Source organism: Jaculus jaculus, chromosome 13, assembly GCF_020740685.1.
Source record: "Jaculus jaculus isolate mJacJac1 chromosome 13, mJacJac1.mat.Y.cur, whole genome shotgun sequence".
Lineage (NCBI taxonomy): Eukaryota > Metazoa > Chordata > Mammalia > Rodentia > Dipodidae > Jaculus > Jaculus jaculus.
This window is the reverse complement of record NC_059114.1, coordinates 45,474,357-45,494,773: the sequence shown is the minus strand read 5'-3', so window position 1 is coordinate 45,494,773 and position 20,417 is coordinate 45,474,357. Positions and strand designations below refer to the sequence as shown.

Sequence of the window (20,417 nt, the reverse complement as noted above, 5' to 3'; positions counted from 1 at the left end):
GGTTCTTTTTTGCCATTAACTCTCCTCAGTAGGAACTAAGAAGAGGAACAGTTCTTAGCTAAGGTTAAGGCTTGAAGCTTTAGAGGGTAGGCATTTCAGTAGAACATGGAGTTTGTTACTCTCCATGTTGTATATGGTGTTCTTTGGCAGATCTTGTATCAGACAAATAATTGTGTTTACTTGAATTCTAGTTCTAAAATACTATACAGAAATTTTCCTAAATTCAAATTTTGTTTTTTGCATGGGACTTGCAATTCAGATCTTAAGAATGTCACATTTTGTGCTGGGTGTGGTGGTGAGTGCCTTTAATCCCAGCACTAGGGAGGCAGAAGTTGGAAGATTGCCGTGAGTTTGAGGCCAGCCTGAGACTACATAGTGAATTCCAGGTCAGCCTTAGCTAGAGTGAGACCCTACTTCAAAAAACCAAAAAAAAAAAAGAATGTCAGTGGTGTGTATGTTCTATACAAACTTACACATATTACACATAAAAGTAATCTAGCAACAATAAAATTTCTTTATTAACAAAAGAAAAATATGCCATAAAAGATTTTTATTGTGAGTTATGTATATTGCCACTATTTGATATCTGTGTTCTTAATGTGATTTCTTTCCTCTTTTTTCTTTTTTTAATAATTTCAGTGGAGCAAGAAATTCCTATAGAACCTCCTAGTGCAACCACCACCACCACAATTGGAATATCTGCAACATCTGCCACATTCACAAATGTGTTTGGGAAAAAAAGGGCCAATGTCGTAACAACTCCCAGCACCAACAGAAAAAATAAGAAGAATAAGACAAAAGAGACTCCTCCTACAGCACATTTAATTTTGCCTGAACCACATATATCTTTAGCACAACAAAAGGCAGATAAAAATAAAATAAATGGAGAACCTAGAGGTGGTGGTGCAGGTGGGAACAGTGATTCAGACAACGTGGACAGCACAGACTGCAACAGTGAGAGTAGTAGTGGTGGTAAAGGTCAAGAGTTACATTTCACTGTGGATGTGAATTCCACTAGTGACCGGAAGTACCCTGTACTCCTCCTCAATTCCCAAGAAGAAAAGACAGTCACTGCCCCTTCCAAGATTCCAACACGGTAAATTTTTCTTGTTAACTCTGCATTCACCGCTCTTATTTCATGTTTGGCACAAGAATTCGAGTACATTATCCAAGTACAAGATGTGTTAAACAAGTCTATAATATTTTCTTGTCTTCAATCTCCAAAACTAAAAGTCACCTGTATCCTCTTAACTATGTGCTAGTTTATAAAGACGATTAGACATTTTTGTAAGACTCAGTCGGAAGTTAAAAATATTAGCTTACTTGGGAAGCCAGGCACGGTGGTCCAGGCCTTTAATCCCAGCACTCGGAAGGCAGAGGTAGGAGGATCGCCATGAGTTTGAGGCCAGCCTGAGACTACATAGTGAATTCCTGGTCGGCCTGGGCTAGAGTGAAACCCTACCTGGGCTGCGGGGGGGTAGGGGGGAATTAGTTTACTCAGGGCTGGAGAGATGGTTTAGCGGTTAAGCACTTACCTGTGAAGCCTATGGACCATGGTTCAAGGCTCATATTCCCCAGGACCCACATAAGCCTGATGCACAAGGTGGCACTTGCATCTGGAGTTCATTTACAGTAGCTGGAGGCCCTAGCACACCCATTCTCTCTCTATCTGCCTCTTTCTCTCTGTTTGTCACTCTCAAATAAATTTTAAAATATTATAAGAGAAAATATTAGCTTACTGATTTTATTTAACTATGTTAATGTTATTGAAGAATCCATTTTACAATAGATGAGTCTTTATTTTCCTGACTTGATTATTGGATGTGCCGAACAGATATTTCAGCATTTTGTCTATGTAGTCTTTTGAATTTCTGTCATAAAATGTATCTTTTGTTGGACTTGATATTTCTCTTCTAAGATCTGAAGGTGAAGTAAACCCTAATTCCATGTCAACAACGTACAAGTCAGTGTCATTGCCATTAAGCTCTCCAACCATGAAGTTAAATCTCTCTAGTCCTAAAAGGGGTCAAAAGAGAGAAGAAGGATGGAAAGAAGTTGTACGAAGGTAAGTAGAATTAATAATATATATTTTTAATTATTTATTTATTTGTAAGCAAGGGGGTGGAAATGGGTGATTTAGGGCCTCCTGTCATTGCAAACAAACTCCAAACTCAAGTACAACTTTGTGCATCTGGCCTTATGTGGGTACTGGGAAACTGAACCCAGGCTGTCAGGCTTTGCAAGCAAGTGCCTTCAACCACAGTGTCATTTCTCCAGTGCAGTACTATATTTTTTAAGGTTTTTAATTTATTGATTAGAGAGAGAGAGAGAATGGGCACTCCAGGGCCTCTAGCCCTTGCAAATGAACTCCAGACGCATATGCCACCATGTGCATCTTGCTTTATGTGGGTATTGGGGAATCAAACCTGGGTCCTTAGGCTTCATAGGCAAGTGCCTTAACCACTAAGCCATCTTTCCAGCCCTCAATACTATATATAGTCTTTAAATATTTTATTTTTATATATTTATTTGAGAGTCAGGGAGAGCTTGAATAGTCACACAAGGGCCTCCAGCTGCTGTGAATGAACCCCAGATGCATGTGCCACCTTGTGCAACTAGCTTACGTGGGTACTGGGATATCAAACCGGCATTCTTCCACTTTGCAGGCAAGCACCTTAACCAGTAAGCCATCTCTCTAGCCCTCAGTACTATATTTTTGAAGATATATTTATTTCTTTATATGTGTGAGAGACAGAGAGTGAGTATGTGTGTGCCAGGGCCTTCCACCACTGCATACCAACTCCAAACACATGTTCCACTTTGTGCATCTGGCTTTACGTGGGCACTAGGGACTCAAACCTGGCCTGTTAGGCTTTGCAAGCAAGTGTCTTTAACCAATGAGCCATCTCTCTAGCACTATTATGCACTATTATACTTTTGATTGGTTGACTGATTTATTGAGATAGGCACTCACTAATTTTTTTTTTTTTTTTTTGAGCTAGAGTCCCATTGTAGCCCTTTGTTGTATTTAATTTTTTTGGTGGGACAGGGTAGGGTGAAGATATAAATTATACTATTCACACCCAGATAGGATGCCGTCAACAGACCACATTAACCATTGTACTAAGTCCAAGTTGGTGAACCAGTGAGTTTATTGGGGTTACATGAGTGACCCAAAGGCAGCTACCTAAGGGAAAAGTCCACCTCAACATAGGTGACAACTCAGTAAAGGTGCATCTCTGGAGCTCACTGCAGACACTTGCAGGCAGCAGTCTGGCCTGAGAGTCTCTTCCAGCAATTGTTTATTGGGTAGGGGTCTGTGACTCTTGTAAGTTTCAGGAACTCCCTAAGACCTGTGAATTGTTTACTTCTTGAGTCTTGTTTTGTTTTTTCAAGGTAGGGTCACTATAACCCAGGCTGACCTGGAACTCACTCTGTAGTCTCAGGCTGGCCTCAAACTCACTGCAGTCCTCCTACATCTGCCTGCCATGTGCTGAGAGTAAAGGTGTGCTTCACTACTCCTGGGTTTTGGGGTTTTTTTTTTGGGTGGGGGGTGACAAGCAGAGAAAGATACAGAGAGAGAGAGGAAAGAGGGAGGGAGAGGAAGTAAGTATGGGCACACCAGGAACTCTAGCCACTGCAAACAAATTGCATATACACACACCACTTTGTGCATCTGGCTTTATGTGGGTACTGGGGAATTGAATCCTGATGGTTAGCCTTTGCAGGCAAGTGCCATAACCGCTGAACCATTTCTCCAGCCCTTCCTGAGTCTCTTGAGCCTTCTTCCTCCCTCCAGGAGGGACAGAATTTCCATAAGCAACACTGAGGCTGACCTTGAATTTTCATGTAACTGAGCTAGCTTTAAAGTCCTGATCTTCCTGCCTACCTCCTTGGTGCTGGGGTTTCAGGTAAATGTCACTACTTCTGGTTGAGGCTCTTCTTTTATAAGATTATGTAGTTAATAATTTGAATGTGATCATTAACATAAATTGCAAGACCATAGTAAATCCAAAATGTGCTTAAGCAAAATTGGAAGTAATAATTTTTTTTTTTGAGGCAAGGTTTCACTCTAGCTCAGGATGACCTGGAATTCGCTGTGTAGTCTCAGGGTGGCCTTGAAGTCACAGTGATCCTCCCAAGTGCTGGGATTAAAGGTGTGTACCACCACGCCTGGCTGGAGGTAATAATTAATTTTTTACAGGTAAATTATCAAATTTATTTTAGGGAGAGATATGAGAAGAGAAAAGCAAAGCAGGAAAGCTCCTCAGTCAAAAGAAAAGAAAAGATGACAGGGCTGGAGAGATGGCTTAGTGGTTAGATCACTTGCCTATAAAGCCTAAGGACCGATGTTCAACTCCAGATCTCAAGTAAGGCAGATGCACAAGGAGGCACATATGTCTGGAGTTCGATTACAGTGGCTGGAAGCCTTGGCATGCCAATTCTCTCTCACTCTCTTGCTTTTTTCTTTCTTTCTTTCTTTCTTTTTTAAGGTCAGTCTGTTAGGCTTGCCTCAAAAAAAAAAAAAAAAAAAAGAGAAAGAGAGAGAGAGAGAGAGAGAGAAAAGAGCCAGGTGTGGTGGCACACACCTTTAACCCCAGCACTCAGGAGGCAGAGGTGGGAGGATCACTGAGCTCGAGGCCATCCTGAAACTACATAGTGAATTCCAGGTCAGCCAGGACTAGAGTGAAACCCTATCTTGAAAAAAAAAAAGAGAGAGAGAATCTGTCTTATATGTTTCTGGGGGAAATAAAATAAAGAGAGGAAGGGCACAGAGGCAAAAAGGGGTTATAATTTTTTTTAACTTTCTTTTAAAATATTTTATTTGTATTTATTTGACAGAGAAAGAGGGAGAGAGAAAGAATGGGCATGCCAGGGCCTCCAGCCAGTGCAGCCAAATTCTAGACACATGTGCCCCCTTGTGCATCTGGCTAACATGGGTCCTAAGGAATTGAACTTGGTCCTTGGGCTTTGCAGGCAAATGCCTTAACCGCTAAGCCATCCTTCCAGCCCTTTTTTTAAAAACTTTTTATGGACAACTCCTATAAGTATAAACAAAAAACCATGATAATTCCTTCCTACTACCCTCACTATCCCCCTCTCAAATCCACCCTTCATGGAATCCTTCTTTCTTCCAATCAATTTCTAGTGTTTTAATCTTTACTTATTTGCAAATAGAAAGAGAAGAAAGACAGAGAGAATGGGTACAGCAGGGCCTGTGGCCACTGCAAGCAAACCCAGATGCATGCACCACTTTGTGTATCTGGCTTTATGTGGGCACTGGGGAACTGAACCTGGGTCATTAGACTTTACAAGCAAGCATCTTAACCACTGAGCCATCTCTAGCCCCAATTTCTATTTTGATGTCATCATTTTTTCACTTCTAGTATGAAGGTCTTATGTAGATAGTGTCAGGCACTATGAGGTCATGAATATCAAGAACATTTTGTCTCTGGAAAACAGCATTATAAGCAGTCCTACACTTCCCTTGGCTCATACATTCTTTCTGCCACCTCTTCCAAAATGTACCCTGAGCCTTAGAAGGAATGATAGAGATGTCTCAGTGCTAAACATTCCCCTATCACTTTTTCTCAGCATTATAGTGAATTTTAAATCACCCCATGCCCTTAATTCCAGCACTTGGGAGGCAGAGATAGGAGGATTGCCATGAGTTCAAGGCCACCCGGAGACTACATAGTGAATTCCAGATCAGCCTGGGCTAGCGTAAAACCCTACGTCGAAGAAAACACACACACACACACAAACAAAAAATATGAAAAGGGGCTGGAGGGATGGCTTAGCGGTTAAAGTGCTTGCCTACAAAGTCAAAGGACCCAGTTTCGATTCCCCAGGACCCTCGTAAGCCAGATGCACAAGGGGGCGTATGCATCTGGAGTTCGTCTGCAGTGGCTGGAGGCCCTGTCACGCCCATGTTTCTTTCTCTCCCTCTCTCTCTCCCTCCCTCTCCCTCCCTCCCTCCCTCTCTCTCTCTCTCTCTCTCTCTCTCTCTCTTCCCCTCCCTCCCTCCCTCCCTCCCTCCCTCCCTCCCTCCCTCCCTCCCTCCCTCCCTGCCTATTTTTGTTTCTCTCTTTCAAATAAATAAATAAAAATAAAGGGCTGGAGAGATGGCTTAGTGGCTGAGGCGTTTGCCTGCAAAGCCAAAGGACCTCGGTTCGATTCCTCAAGACCCATGTAAGCCAGATGCATAAGGTGACGCGTGCCTCTGGAGTTTGTTTGCAGTGGCTGGAAGACCTGGAGCATCCACTCTTCTCTCTCTGCCTCTTCCCCTCTCTCAAATAAATAAATAAAAATAAAAATATATTTAAAAAATAAAATATTAAATATAAATATACAAAAGCCTGGAAAGGCAGCACATACCTTTAGTCTTAGTACTCAGGAGGTAAGGAAGCTGAGATAGGAGGACTGCTATGAGTTCATGGTCAAAATGGTATAGGGTGAGACTGCCTTGAAAAAACAAACAAAAAATTGTTTTTTATGGGGTTGTTTTGTTTTTGGTCAGGTGCCTCCCAAGTGCTGAGATTAAAGGTGTGCTTCACTAGCCCTGGCTTTAGTCCCAGTACTAGAGAGGCTGAGGTAAGAGGATCCACTGTGAGTTTAATGCCAGCTTGGGGCTATAGAGTAAGTTCCAGGCCAGCCTCGGCTAAAGTGTGATCCTGCCTTTAAAAAAACCTTCAAAATTATTTTTATTTCTTTATGTATTTTTGGTGTTTTGAAGCAGGGTCCCATTCTAGCCCAGCCTGGCCACAAACTCACACTGATCCTACTACTTCAGGCTTCCAGTGCTGGGATTTATAGGTATGAGTCACCACCTGGCTAATACAAATTTAACATTTTATATGGCACAGTATCTATTGGGTCTTTTGCATAGTCTATGAATTGCCTTTTAGCTAGAACAACTTTGAGACTTTATTTTACTTGCTATATATGAGCTGGTTTTGGTTTAAAATGAATAAACTAGCCAGGCTTAGTGGCGCATGCCTTTAATCCCAGCACTTGGGAGGCAAAGGTAGGAGGGTCCTTGTGAGTTTGAGGCCACCCTGAGAATACATAGTGAATTCCAGGTCAGCCTGGACCAGACTGAGACCCTACCTTAAAAAACAAAAAACAAAAACAAACAAAAAAAAGAATAAACTAGCATATCTTTTTAAAAAAAAACTAGCATATCTTATTCCGTGTGGAGTTTCACAGTATAGTTTTTTTTTTTTATTTAGAAAGAGACAACATGATAATTTCAGTTTAGTTGACTTGTGATATTTTGGGCAGATGTGAATGCTTATGTTATGAAGTAATTAAATAGAATTTTTTAAGTGGCAATATAATTTCCTCTTTAAGATCTGAGAATATTCTACAAAGTTCTATCACTGTAAGTTCATATGTAGCCTTCACTTTATAGGTCAAAGAAATTGTCTGTGCCAGCCTCAGTGGTGTCTAGAATAATGGGAAGAGGAGGGTGCAATATCACTGCAATACAAGATGTTACTGGTGCCCATATTGATGTGGATAAACAAAAAGATAAGAACGGCGAGAGAATGATTACAATAAGGTAATTATTTTAAAAATGGATATTACTAGTTCTGGATTGAATATTTTTGTTTTTATTTTGTGAGATAGGGTTTCACGCTAGCTCAGACTGACCTGGAATTCATTATGTAGTCTCTGGGCGGCCTTGAACTCATGGTGATCCTCCTATCTCTGCCTCCCGAGTACTGGGATTAAAGGTGTGTGCCACTATACCCAGCTTGGATTGAAATTTTATAAGATGCATACTTGTATTTTATTTGAAGGGTGAGAATATAGTTCAGTGGTAGATCACTTACCTGCCATGCATGAGGACTGAAGTTCAGTTCTGAACGCTGACAAAAATTAATAATTTATTTTATTTTATTGGTTTTTCAAGATAGGGTTTCACTCTAGCCCAGGCTGACTTGGAATTCACTATGTAGTCTCAGGGCAGCCTTGAACTCATGGTGATCCTCCTATCTCTGCCTCTCCAGTGCTGAGATTAAAGGTGTGTGCCACTTCACCCAGCCTGTCTTATTTTTTTTTCCCCAGAGGTGGCACAGAATCAACAAGATATGCAGTTCAACTTATCAATGCACTTATTCAAGATCCTGCTAAGGAACTGGAAGACTTGATTCCTAAAAATCATATCAGGACACCTGCCAGCACCAAATCTATTCATGCAAACTTTTCATCTGGAGTAGGCACCACAGCAACTTCCAACAAAAATGCATTTCCCTTGGGTGCTCCAACACTTGTAACTTCACAGGCAACAACATTATCTACGTTCCCACCTACTAATAAACTTAGTAAGAATGTGCCAACAAATGTACGTTCTTCTTTCCCAGTTTCTCTTCCCTTAGCTTATCCCCATCCTCACTTTGCCCTGCTGGCTGCTCAAACTATGCAACAGATTCGGCATCCTCGCTTACCAATGGCCCAGTTTGGAGGAACCTTCTCACCTTCTCCTAATACTTGGGGACCATTCCCCGTGAGACCTGTGAATCCTGGCAATGCAAATAGTTCCCCAAAGCATAATAATACAACCCGTCTACCTAACCAGAATGGAACTGTTTTACCATCAGAGTCTCCTGGACTAGCTACTGCCACCTGTCCTATCACTGTTTCTTCTGTAGTTGCTGCCAGTCAGCAATTGTGTGTGACTAATACCCGGACTCCTTCATCAGTCAGAAAGCAGTTATTTGCCTGTGTGCCTAAAACCAGCCCTCCAGCAACAGTGATTTCCTCTGTGACAAGCACTTGTAGTTCTCTGTCTTCTGTCTCCTTTGCACCTACCACTAGTGGGCAAGTTCCCACCACATTTATGCCTGCAACTACTCCTCAAGCACAACTTTCTTCGCAAAAGATGGAGTCTTTCTCTGCCATGCCACCTCCCAAAGAGAAAATTTCCACACAGGATCAACCCATGACAAACCTATGTACACCATCTCCAACTGCGAATAGCTGCAGTAGCTCTGCCAGCAACACCCCAGGAGCTCCAGAAAGTCACCCATCTGGTAGTTCTCCTCCTCCCTCCAACACACAAGAGGAACAACCACCTAGTGTATCAGATTTAAGTCCTGTGTCAATGCCTTTTGCCTCTAACTCAGAACCTGCTCCATTGACTTTGACATCACCCAGACTGGTTGCTGCTGATAATCAAGACAATAGCAACTTACCTCAGGTAGCTGTACCAGCACCTCGAGTTTCTCATCGAATGCAGCCCAGGGGTTCTTTCTACTCAGTGGTACCAAATGCAACTATACATCAGGATCCTCAGTCTATTTTTGTTACTAATCCAGTTCCTTTAACACCACCTCAAGGCCCACCAGCTGCAGTGCAGCTTTCTTCAGCTGTGAACATTATGAATGGTTCTCAGATGCACTTAAACCCAGCAAATAAATCTTTGCAACCTACATTTGGCCCAGCCACACTTTTCAATCACTTCAGTAGTCTTTTTGATAGCAGTCAGGTGCCAGCTAACCAGGGGTGGGGAGATGGTCCAATGTCCTCAAGAGTTGCTGCAGATGCCTCTTTCACTGTTCAGTCAGCATTCCTGGGCAGCTCAGTTCTTGGACACTTGGAAAACGTGCACCCTGACAATTCCAAGGCACCCGGCTTCAGACCACCTTCCCAGAGAGTTTCTACCAGTCCAGTTGGTAAGTGATCAATTGTAGTTTAGTTTGGGGCTTTCATAGCCTTACCTTATTGTCTGCTAAGATAGTAAGCATTTATTTTATACCCAGTATTATATCTTTATCCTTAAATTATACAAATAATAAATAAATATATGTATTTAATATATATGTATTATATGTAAATGTATTATATATTTCTTGGGCTGGAGAGATGGCTCAGCAGTTACAGGTGCTTGTTTGCCAAACCTGATGGTTTGGGTCCCTAGTACCCATAAAAAGACAGATTTAGCTGGGCATGGTGGCGCACGCCTTTAATCCCAGCACGCAGGAAGCAGAGGTAGGAGGATCACTTTGAGTTCGAGGCCACCCTGAAAGTACATAGTGAATTCTAGGTCAGCCTGGACTAGAGTGAAGAAGACCCTACCTCACAAAAACAAAACAAAACAAACAAAAGCCAGACTTACAAAGTAGTGAATGAGACTGGAGCTCATTTGCAGTTGCAAGAGGCCCTGGCACATTATTCCCTTTCTCATTCTCTCTTTCACTCTCTCTGCTTGCAAATATATAAATTTAAAAAGGGGGGAGGGTCACTGGAGAGATGGCTTAGTGGTTAAGGCACATGCCTGCATAGCCTAAGGACCCAGGTTTGATTCTCCAGGTCCCATGTAAGCCAGATGCACGTGGTGGTGCATGCATCTGGAGTTTTTTTCAGTGGCTAGAAGCCTGGTGTATCCATTCTCTCACTCTCTCCCCCCTCTTTCTCTAATAAATAAATAAATAAATAAATAAATAAATAAATCTTTAGAACAAAACAAAAGTATTTTTCAAGCTGAGCATGGTGGCACATGCCTTTAATCACAGCACCAGAGGCTGAAAAAGATGGATCACTATGAATTCAAGGCCACCTGAGACTACATAGTGAATTCTAGGTCACCTGGACTAGAGTAAGACCCTTCCTCAAAACAAAACCAAAAAAGTATTTTTCTTTGGCTTTCTTTCTGTACCTTATTAATTCTTTTTTTTAAAGAATATTTTTAGGGCCAGACATGGTGGTACACACGTTTAATCCCATCGCTCAGGAGGCAGAGGTAGGAGGATAGTTGTGAGTTGGAGGCTACCCTGAGATGACATAGTAAATTCCAGGTCACCCTGAGCTAAAAACCTTACCTCGGAAAAAAAGAATATTTTTATTTATTTATTTGAGAGAAAGAGATAAAAAAGAGAGAGAGAATGGGTGTGTCAGGACCTCTAGCCCCTGAAAACAAACTCCAAATGCATATGATACCTTGTGCATCTGGCTTACCTGGGTCCTGATGAACTGTACTTGGGTTCTTTGGCTTTGTAGGCAAGTGCCTCATCCACTAAGCCATCTCTCCAGCCCACCTTATTAATTATTATTAATAATCTTGACCCATATCTTCACTGCCTATATAGTTTCTTTTGCTCATGATCTTAATTTTTCACAGATATAGTTTACCCTCCTAGTTTTCAAATAAGAAGTAGTAATGCCTTAAGTAGTAATATGTAAAGATGGGGGAAGTCAGGCATGTCAGCACACACCATTAGTCCTAGCACTAGGGAGACAGAATAGGATTGCTATGAATTCGAGAATAGTCTGAGACTACAGTGTGAGCTCTGGGTCAGCCTAGGCTACAGTGAGACCCTACCTTGAAAAAGAAAAAAAAAGAAGTTGGATGTGACAGTGCACACCTTTAATCTAAGCACTCAAGAGGCCGACTTAGAAGGATTGCCATGAGTTTGGAGCCAGCCTAAGACTACATAGTGAATTCCAGATCAGCTTGGGCTAGAATGAGACCCTACCTTGAAATCCCCCACACACAAAAAAACATACAAGAAAGAAACTTCAGGGTCAGCCTGGGCTACACATAGCAAGACTATCTCAAAAATAAATTAAGTAAAAAGCTGTAAAATCCACTGATGTGTATGTTACTATTGTCTTAAAGAAAGTAGGGGGGGGGTGCTAGAGGGATGGCTTAGCAGTTAAGACATTTGCCTGCAAAGCCAAAGGACCCAGGCTCAATTCCCCAGGATCCATGTAAGCCAGATGCACAAGGTGGCACATGCGTGTAGAGTTCATTTGCAGTGGCTGAAAGCCCTTGCATGCCCATTCTCCCTCTCTCTCTATCTGCCTCTTTCCTTCTCTCTCAAATAAATAAAATTAAATTTAAAAAAAAAACAAAATGAAAATCAATTTTTTTGATCAGCCTGGACTGGAGTAAAAACCTACCTCAAAAACAAAAAAAAGGGCTGGAGAGATGGCTTAGCGGTTAAGCGCTTGCCTGTGGAGCCTAAGGACCCCGGTTCGAGGCTCGCTTCCCCAGGTCCCACGTTAGCCAGATGCACAAGGGGGCACACGCGTCTGGAGTTCGTTTGCAGAGGCTGGAAGCCCTGGCGAGCCCATACTCTCTCTATATATATCTGTCTTTCTCTCTGTGTCTGTCGCTCTCAAATAAATAAATAAATAAATAAATAATTTTAAAAAATTTATTTGTATGTGTGTATACACATGTATGGACATGCATGTTTCATTGTGCACACATGCGGAGGTCAGAGAGCAATCTCAACGTATCAGTGTTCGTCTTCCACCTTCTTTGAGACAGGGTCTTTTACATCTTGCCACTGCAAAGGAGCACTAGGGTGCTCAGATTCTCCTAGCTCTGCCTCTTCTCATAGGCATGTTTGGATCACAGATGATGTGCCACATTTTGTCCCACTTTACATGGGTGCTAGGGAGGATCAAACTTGGATTAGCAGGTTTTACAAGCCATTGCCTTTATCGAGCTGAGCAATCCCTATGTAGATCCCCACCACCACCTGCTCTTATTTATTTATTTATTTGGTTTTTTGAACTAGGGTTTCACTCTAGCCCTGGCTGACCTGGAATTCACTATGTAGTCTCAGGGTGACCTCAAACTCACAGTGATTCACCTACTTCAGCCTCCCAAGTACTGGAATTAAAGGTGTGTCCCACCATGCCCACCTATTTTTTTATTTTTGATGCAAGACCAACAGACTGGCTTTTTTTTTTTTTTTTAATGTAAGAGAGAGAGAGAGAATAAATTGGCATACCAGGGCCTCCAGCCTCTATAATCGAACTCCAGACACATGTGCCACCTTGTGTGCATCTGTGACCTTGTACTCTTGCATCACCATGTGCATCTGGCTTACATGGTAAATGAAGAGTCAAACATGGATTCTTAGGCTTCACAGGCAAGCACCTTAACTGCTAAGCCATCTCTCCAACCCCCACCTGCTTTTATTTATTTATTTATTTATTTTTCCAGGTAGGGTCTTCCTCTAGCCCAGGCTGACCTGGAATTCACTATGTAGTCTCAGGGTAGCCTTGAAGTCATGGCGATCCTCCTACCTCTGCCTCCCAAGTGCTGGGATTAAACGCGTGCACCCCCACACCGGGCTCCCACCTGCATTTTTGAAACAGGGTTTCATGTAGCCTAGGCTGGCCTCAAAGTTGTCACATAGCCAAGGATCGCAGGTATCTGCCATGCCCAGTCTTATGCAGGTCTCAGAATCAAACCCAGGCTTCATGCATGATAGACATGAACTCTTCTCTACAAACTGAGCTATGTCTCCAGCCCTAGTTTTTGTGTGTTTGTGTTTTGTTTGGTTTTAGTTTTTCGAGGTGTAGGGTCTCACTCTAATACAAACTGACCTGGAACTCACTCTGTAGTCCCAGGCTGGCCTCTAGGTCACAGTAATCTCCTATCTAGTGCTACCTAGCCTCCCTAATGGTGGGATTAAAGATGTATACAACCACTCACAGCCTTTTCCATTTGTGTGTGTGTGTTTTAATGTTTTTTTACTGATTTATTTGCAAGCAGAGAGAGATAGAAGAGAGAGAGTGTATGGACATGCCAGGGCCTCAAGCAAATGAACTCCAGATGCATGTACCACTTTGTGCATCTTGCTTTATGTTGGTTTTGGAGACTCTTCGGGTCATTAGCCTTTGAAGGCAAATGCCTTAACTTCACCTTAACCACCAAGCCATCTCTCCAGGCCTGTTTGTTTATTTATTTGCTGGTAGAGAAAGATTAAATGGGTGTGTCAGGGTCTCCTGCTGCTGCAAATGTACTCCAGACACATGCACCACTTTGTACATCTTCCTTTATATGGACACTCGGAACTGAACCCAGGCTGGCAAGATTTCCAAGAAAGTACCCTTAACTGCTGAGCCATCTCCCCAGCTCCTATTTTTGTTTTTTGAGACAGGGTCTCATAGAGCTCTGGCTCATATTTATTTCTTCAAGAGAGAGAAAGTATGGGTGTGTCGGGGCCTCATGCCACTGCAGATGAACTCCAGATGCATATGTCATGTTGGGCACTTAGCTTTATATGGATATTAGGGAATCAAATCTTACCTGTAGGCTTTGCAAGCAGCCTCTTTAACTGCTAAGCCATCTCCCCAGCATCCCAACTAAATTTTATACTTTTAAGAATGGATGAGTCATATGGTATATGAATTATATATCTTCAGGCTATTTTCCTTAGTTATGTGGAAACCAGCTTGTTTAAAAGCTGTGTGCCACCACACCTGGCATTTATGTTGGTACTGGGGATCAAATTCAGGTCCTCATGCTTGCAAGGCAAGCACTTTGCCAACTTCAGAGAATTAAGTCAGAAGAACAGTAGAGGATACCCAGTGTCTTCCTCTGGCTTCCACATGTGTGCTTACAAGGTGCCTGCATCAGCACACACCAAAAGAAAAAGAGAGAAAGAGACTGGATATTTTTGGTGAGTGTCACTTAAGTCATATACAATATGCTTTTTGTTTGTTTTGTTTTTTTTTTGTTTTCTGTGGTAGGGTCTTACTCTAGTCCAGGCTGACCTGGAACTTACACTGTAGTTCTAGGCTAGCCTTGAACTCAGAGAAATCCTCCTACCTCTGCCTCCCAAATGCTAGGATCAAAGGTGTGTACCACCACATCTGGCACAATATCTTTCATTATTTTTTTTTTTTTAATTTTAAATATTTTTATTTATTAGGGGGCCGGTAATGGGCACTCCAGGGCCTCCAGCCATTTCAAATGAACTTTAGACACATGCACCATCTGGCCTATGTGGGTACTGGGGAATTGAACCTGTGTTCTTATGCTTCACTGGCAAGTGCCTTGACCACAAAGCCATCACTCCAGCCCCATAGTATTCTTTTATTTCATGTTCCATTCAGTTCAGAAGCTTGGAGATTCACCCAGAACATCACTTCAAGTAACTCTTTTTAAAAAAAAATATTCATATAGGTTGATATTGTATATATGTAATTACAATGATTGTAATGGGGAGGTAATATGATGGAGAATGGAATTTCAAATGGGAAAGTGTGGGGGTGGGTAGGGAGGGAATTACCATGGGATATATTTTATAATCATGGAAAATGTTAATAAAAATTTTTAATTTAAAAACAAAAAAAAATTCATTTATTTATTTGCAAACAGAGAGAGGGAGAGAGAGAGAATGGGTGTGCCAGGGACTCCAACCACTGCAAATGAATTCTAGATGCATGCACTACTTTGTGCATCTGGCTTTACATGGATACTAGGGAATCAAACCCGGTCATTAGGCTGTGCTGGTAAGTCCCTTAACCGTGGAGCCATCTCTCCAGCCACCAAATTATTCTTTTTTTAAAAAAAAAAAAATGGGGCTGGAGAGATGGCTTAGCAGTTAAGCGCTTGCCTGTGAAGCTTAAGGACCCCGGTTCGAGGCTCGGTTCCCCAGGTCCCCCGTTAGCCAGATGCACAAGGGGGCGCACGCGTCTGGAGTTCGTTTGCAGTGGCTGGAAGCCCTGGCGTGCCCATTCTCTCTCTCTCCCTCTATCTGTCTTTCTCTCTGTGTCTGTCACTCTCAAATAAATAAATAAATAATGAGCAAAAAAAAATATTTAAAAAAATGGCCTTACTTTCCTGTATTAGAGCTATTAGGTGATATTCTTCTGATTGTAAGAAAGAATGGGTTTGCAAAAATATATGAGTTCATTTTGCTGGGATCTGCAAAGTAAATTGCATGCTTATTGCTTTTGAAAAATACTAAATAGACTTTAGACCATTTTAAAGCCTCAGGTAATTAGATGTCTTCAACCTATTTCATTTCAGGGTTACCATCCATTGACCCATCAGGCAGCTCCACTTCCTCTTCAGCTCCTCTGACTAGCTTTTCTGGCATACCGGGAACAAGGGTTTTCCTGCAAGGACCAGCTCCTGTCGGGACTCCTAGTTTCAACAGACAGCATTTTTCTCCCCATCCTTGGACAAGCTCCTCAAACACATGTAGGAATTCTAGAGAAACTCTTCCTAAAGAGTCTCAAATAAGTTATCAGGCCATTTGTTTCAGGGAACACTATGTTGTGATTTTAGTAAAATAAACAGTATGCAGATACTCAAGGTTTGTATTATAGCCATGCTGAAAAAATTGTTAGGCGTCTGTATGATAGAAAGCCATCTCTCTAGCCCGTGAAGTTTCTTAAATCTGAAAAGATGCTAACTGGTATAGGTGGTCATTTTGATGACTTTTCATTTAGTTTTGCATTATTTGAACATATTACTGCCCTTTAAAGGTAGGTATTCCTTTGTTCTAACTAGCTTATTTTTAAAATATTTTTATTTATTTATTTAAGAGAGACAGAAAGATTGAGAGAGAGAGAAAAGGGTGGGGGGCATGCCAGGGCCTCTTGCTGCTACAAACAAACTCTTTATACATATGCTACTTTATGGCTCTGGCTTTATGTGGGTACTAGGGTAGTTGAACCTGGGTTGTGAGGCTTTGCAGAAAAGTGCCTTATAGCCATTTCTCTAGTCTCCCCCAACACTTTTTGTTTTATTTATTTATTTATTTATTTATTTATTTATTTATTTATTTATTTTGAGGTAGAGTCTTGCTGACCTGGAATTCACTATGTAGCCTCAGGCTGGCCTTGAACTCACAGGAATCTGCCTACCTCTACCTCATGAGTGCTGAGATTAAGATGTGCACTACCATGCCTGGCCTGACTTCTCAATATTTAGATCAGAGGAAGTATTTGGAGTTTAATAGCATTTAATTCCCCTCACCCCCAATCCCGGTGCTGGAAATTGAACCCAGGGCCTTGCAACGAGCTAGACAAGTTCTCTGTCATGGATGCTACATCCTTAGTCCTTGATAATTTTTGTTTGTTTTTTCTTTAATGATGTAGTCAGCATTGGCCATTTTGACAAAGAAAATCAGCCACATTACCAGAGTCCAAATAAAAACTGAAGCAGTCACTTGAATTCTACAGTGCTTTTAACATTTAACCTCTCTTCCTTATGGTAAAAGGGTATTATATAAAGGAGGGAGGGATAAAGCATTAATGACTCTGGAGCTGTCTTCCATGCAGTAAACTTGGTACTCTACAAATGTTGCCGTGTTTCATGAATGTAAGATGGAACAGTGTTTTGAGATTATTTAAAGCTAGACTAAGAGTAAATATGACCTTCTTCCTTTGTAATCTTGTTCAATTGGGGCAGGGGGGAATCTTATAGCTTATTTGTTTATACTTTAAGCAGAATTAGTGTAAGATAATGTTTATCGGAATGACATATTTCATTTGAATGGTCTTTTAAAATGCATTTTTATTTTTACTTATTTGCAAAGAGAGCGAGAATGGGAATACCAGGGCCCCCAGCACTGTAAATGAACTTAAGATGCATGCACCACTTTGTGCATCTGGTATTACATGAGTACTGGGAAATCTAACCCAGGTCATCAGGCTTTGCAACCAAATGCCTTTATCCCTGAGTCACCGCTGCAGCCCATAAAATGTATTTTTCTTTACAGAACCTATGTTGTAGAATAGATCTTTATATCAAGGTTTCTCATATTCCTATAGTTTTTTTATATTTAATAAAACAATAGAGAAATATTTTGCCACCAGGTGACTCTCCTATTCCATCTGTTTCTTCGGGATCATCTTCACCTCTTTCAGCCACTTCTGCCCCACCAACATTGGGCCAACCAAAAGGAGGCAGTGCCAGTCAAGATCGAAAGATACCTCCCCCTATTGGAACAGAGAGACTGGCCAGGATTCGGCAAGGAGGATCTGTTGCACAAGCCCCTGTGGGGACCAGTTTTGTTGCTCCTGTTGGACACAGTGGAATCTGGTCATTTGGTGTCAATGCTGTGTCAGGTAAAGTTATCTTGTCCACTCTGTGCAGAGATATCTCAAATAAATTAAGACTATATGCCATTGGAACTTAGTTCCCTAAACTGTGAATGGTGGTCTACATCTATAATCCTGCTACTCAGAAGCCTTAGGCAAGAGAATCACAAGTTCAAGGTCAACCTGGGCTATATAGGGGCTGAGGATGTAGCTCAGTGATAGAGCACTTGCTTTGGGTTGGCTCTCTAGTAGCACATAAAAACAAGAGGTACTTAGTTCCTTACACACAAACACTTTACAAAAAAATTTCCTATGCTTAATAATCAGTGAAGGAAAGGTGTTTATACTTCTAAGGAATTAAGGAATACCATCCCTCCTTTAGTCTAAAATGTTAATTGGGTTGATAGAGTTGATCAGAAATAAAAGATTCAGTGCCAGATGTGGTACTGCATACCTTCAATCCAAGCACTAGGGAGGTAGTGGTGGGAGGATTGCTGTGAGTGCCAGGTCAGCCTGGGCTAGAGCGAAACTCTACTGCCAGAAACAAAATAAAAGAGAGAGGGAGAGAAAGGAAGGAAGGAAGGAAGAAAGAAAGAAAGATTGCTCGATCTGGCTGTGGTAGCACATTGCCTTTAATCCCAGCATTTAAGAGGCAGAGGCAGGAGGATTGTTGTGAGTTTGAGGTTAGCCTGAGACTACATAGTGAATTCCTGGTCGGCCTGGGCTAGAGTGAGACCCTACCAAAAAAAAAAAAAAAAAAGCATTTTGTTTTTGTTTTTGTTTTTTCGAGGTAGGATCTCACTCTGGTCCAGGCTGACCTGGAATTCACTATGTAGTCTCAGGGTAGCCTTGAACTCACAGCTATCCTCCTACCTCTGCCTCCCAAGTGCTGGGATTAAAGGTGTGCGCCACCACACCAGGCTTCCAGTATTCTTGAAAATAGTTATTTTGATAAAAGTTAATAGGCACTGTAAGTTTAAGGCCACAAAGAGAATTCCAGCCTGGGCTAGAGAGAGACCCTACCTCAAGAAAGCTAAAAGAGAAAAAAAAAAAGTTAATATGAAAAAAGAATAAAATACTAATATTTTATCATTTTATCCAAATAAATATCAAGTTTTCAATTTTTCTTTCCAGAAGGCTTATCAGGTTGGTCACAGTCTGTGATAGGAAACCATCCAATGCATCAACAATTATCAGACCCAAGCACATTCTCCCAGCATCAGCCGATGGAGAGAGATGATTCTGGAATGGTAGCCCCCTCTAACATTTTTCACCAGCCTATGGCAAGCGGTTTTGTGGACTTTTCTAAAGTGAGTTGACAAACATCATTGTAACTTGTTGTACACTGTGCCTGCCACCATACATGCATGTTAAGTAATAGTTTGCTTTGGAATCTCCCTTTTGTTCCCATAACTGCCAGATATTTTGCTCAGTTTTATTATTTTTTTCAAATATGTATATATTTGAGCACTCCAGGGTCTCCTGCCACTGCAAACAAACTCCAGATATGTGTGCCATTTTGTGCATCTGGCTTTACATGGATACTAGAAAATTGAGCCTGGGCCAATAGGCTTTGCAAGCAAGCATCTTTAATTGCTAAGCCATCTCCCCAGCCCTTGCTCGATTTAAAAAATGGGTAGTATTCTCGTGCTGTGTAGCAATGGCTTTATGTAAATGCTGTGCCCTGAGGATACACAAATATGACATGCACAGGATCATGCCTCATACCACTCGGATGTCCATTTGTTACTGCGTTTGTTAACACACCTTTATATCTTAGTGTTATAAACTGCACCAAAAACTGATTAAAGTCTCATTCTTGTCAAAAATAATAATAATAATAATAATAATGGAGGCCTGAGATATTAGTGCACGCCTTTAATCCCAGCATTCAGGAGGCAGAGGTAGGAGAATCAGTGTGAGTTCAATGCCAGCCTGAGACTACATAGTGAATTCCAGGTCACCCTGGGCTAGAGTGAGGCCACACCTTAAAAAAAAAAAAAAAAAAAGTCCACCTCCAACCTTTCACTCTGCCCATATCACATTCACAAGGTTTTACTAAATAAAGCATGATTTTTATAACATGTAAAAAGAAGGTAATTATCTACATTAGTGTGACCTTAGATTGTCCTGAAAATGTCTCTATCCTCCTAAAACACCTAGTGGATTTGAGTTTTGCTGCTTTGTTTTCTACTGTCACCACTTTGAAGGAGGCCTCTGCCCCTCCAGATTGTCGCTATAAGCATTCATTGTTGAGTCACCCTCTTATTTATGAGGAAAGATAGAGAATGAACAGGTGCACCAGAGCCTCTTGCCCCTGCAGTTTAACTCCAGATGTATATGCCACCTTGTACATCTGCCTTTATGTGGGAACTGGGCAATCAAACCCAAATCAAGCCAGGCTGGCAGGCCTTTTGCAAGCAGGCATCTTTTAACAGCTGAGCCATCTCTCCAGCCCCCTTTTCTTCTTCCTAGAAGTTTATTATTGAAACCAAGATAAGAAAAAAACTGAGAATATTGTTTTCATCAAATACTGGAAATTTCCTTATGATTTCTTATTGGATATAGAGGTTTTTTCTCTCACTGAAAGATATTACAAATGCAAACAAACA

At 41.5% G+C, this 20,417-nt stretch overlaps 1 protein-coding gene across 8 annotated transcripts in view; it reads left to right on the top strand.

The window, feature by feature from the left end:
• Positions 1-20,417, top strand: part of LOC101602864 (ankyrin repeat and KH domain-containing protein 1) — a 153,590-nt gene that overhangs the window by 120,298 nt on the left and 12,875 nt on the right. For 5 of the 8 annotated variants that reach the window (XM_045132884.1, XM_045132882.1, XM_045132889.1 and 2 more), the window contains 7 exons: positions 640-1,096; positions 1,919-2,065; positions 7,415-7,564; positions 8,074-9,680; positions 15,785-15,958; positions 17,581-17,832; positions 18,940-19,115. In XM_045132884.1, the coding sequence (XP_044988819.1) occupies positions 640-1,096; positions 1,919-2,065; positions 7,415-7,564; positions 8,074-9,680; positions 15,785-15,958; positions 17,581-17,832; positions 18,940-19,115 (2,963 nt within the window). The remainder of the gene's footprint in view (positions 1-639; positions 1,097-1,918; positions 2,066-7,414; positions 7,565-8,073; positions 9,681-15,784; positions 15,959-17,580; positions 17,833-18,939; positions 19,116-20,417) is intronic. The other 3 variants (XM_045132885.1, XM_004652425.2, XM_045132883.1) reach the window with 2 other exon arrangements.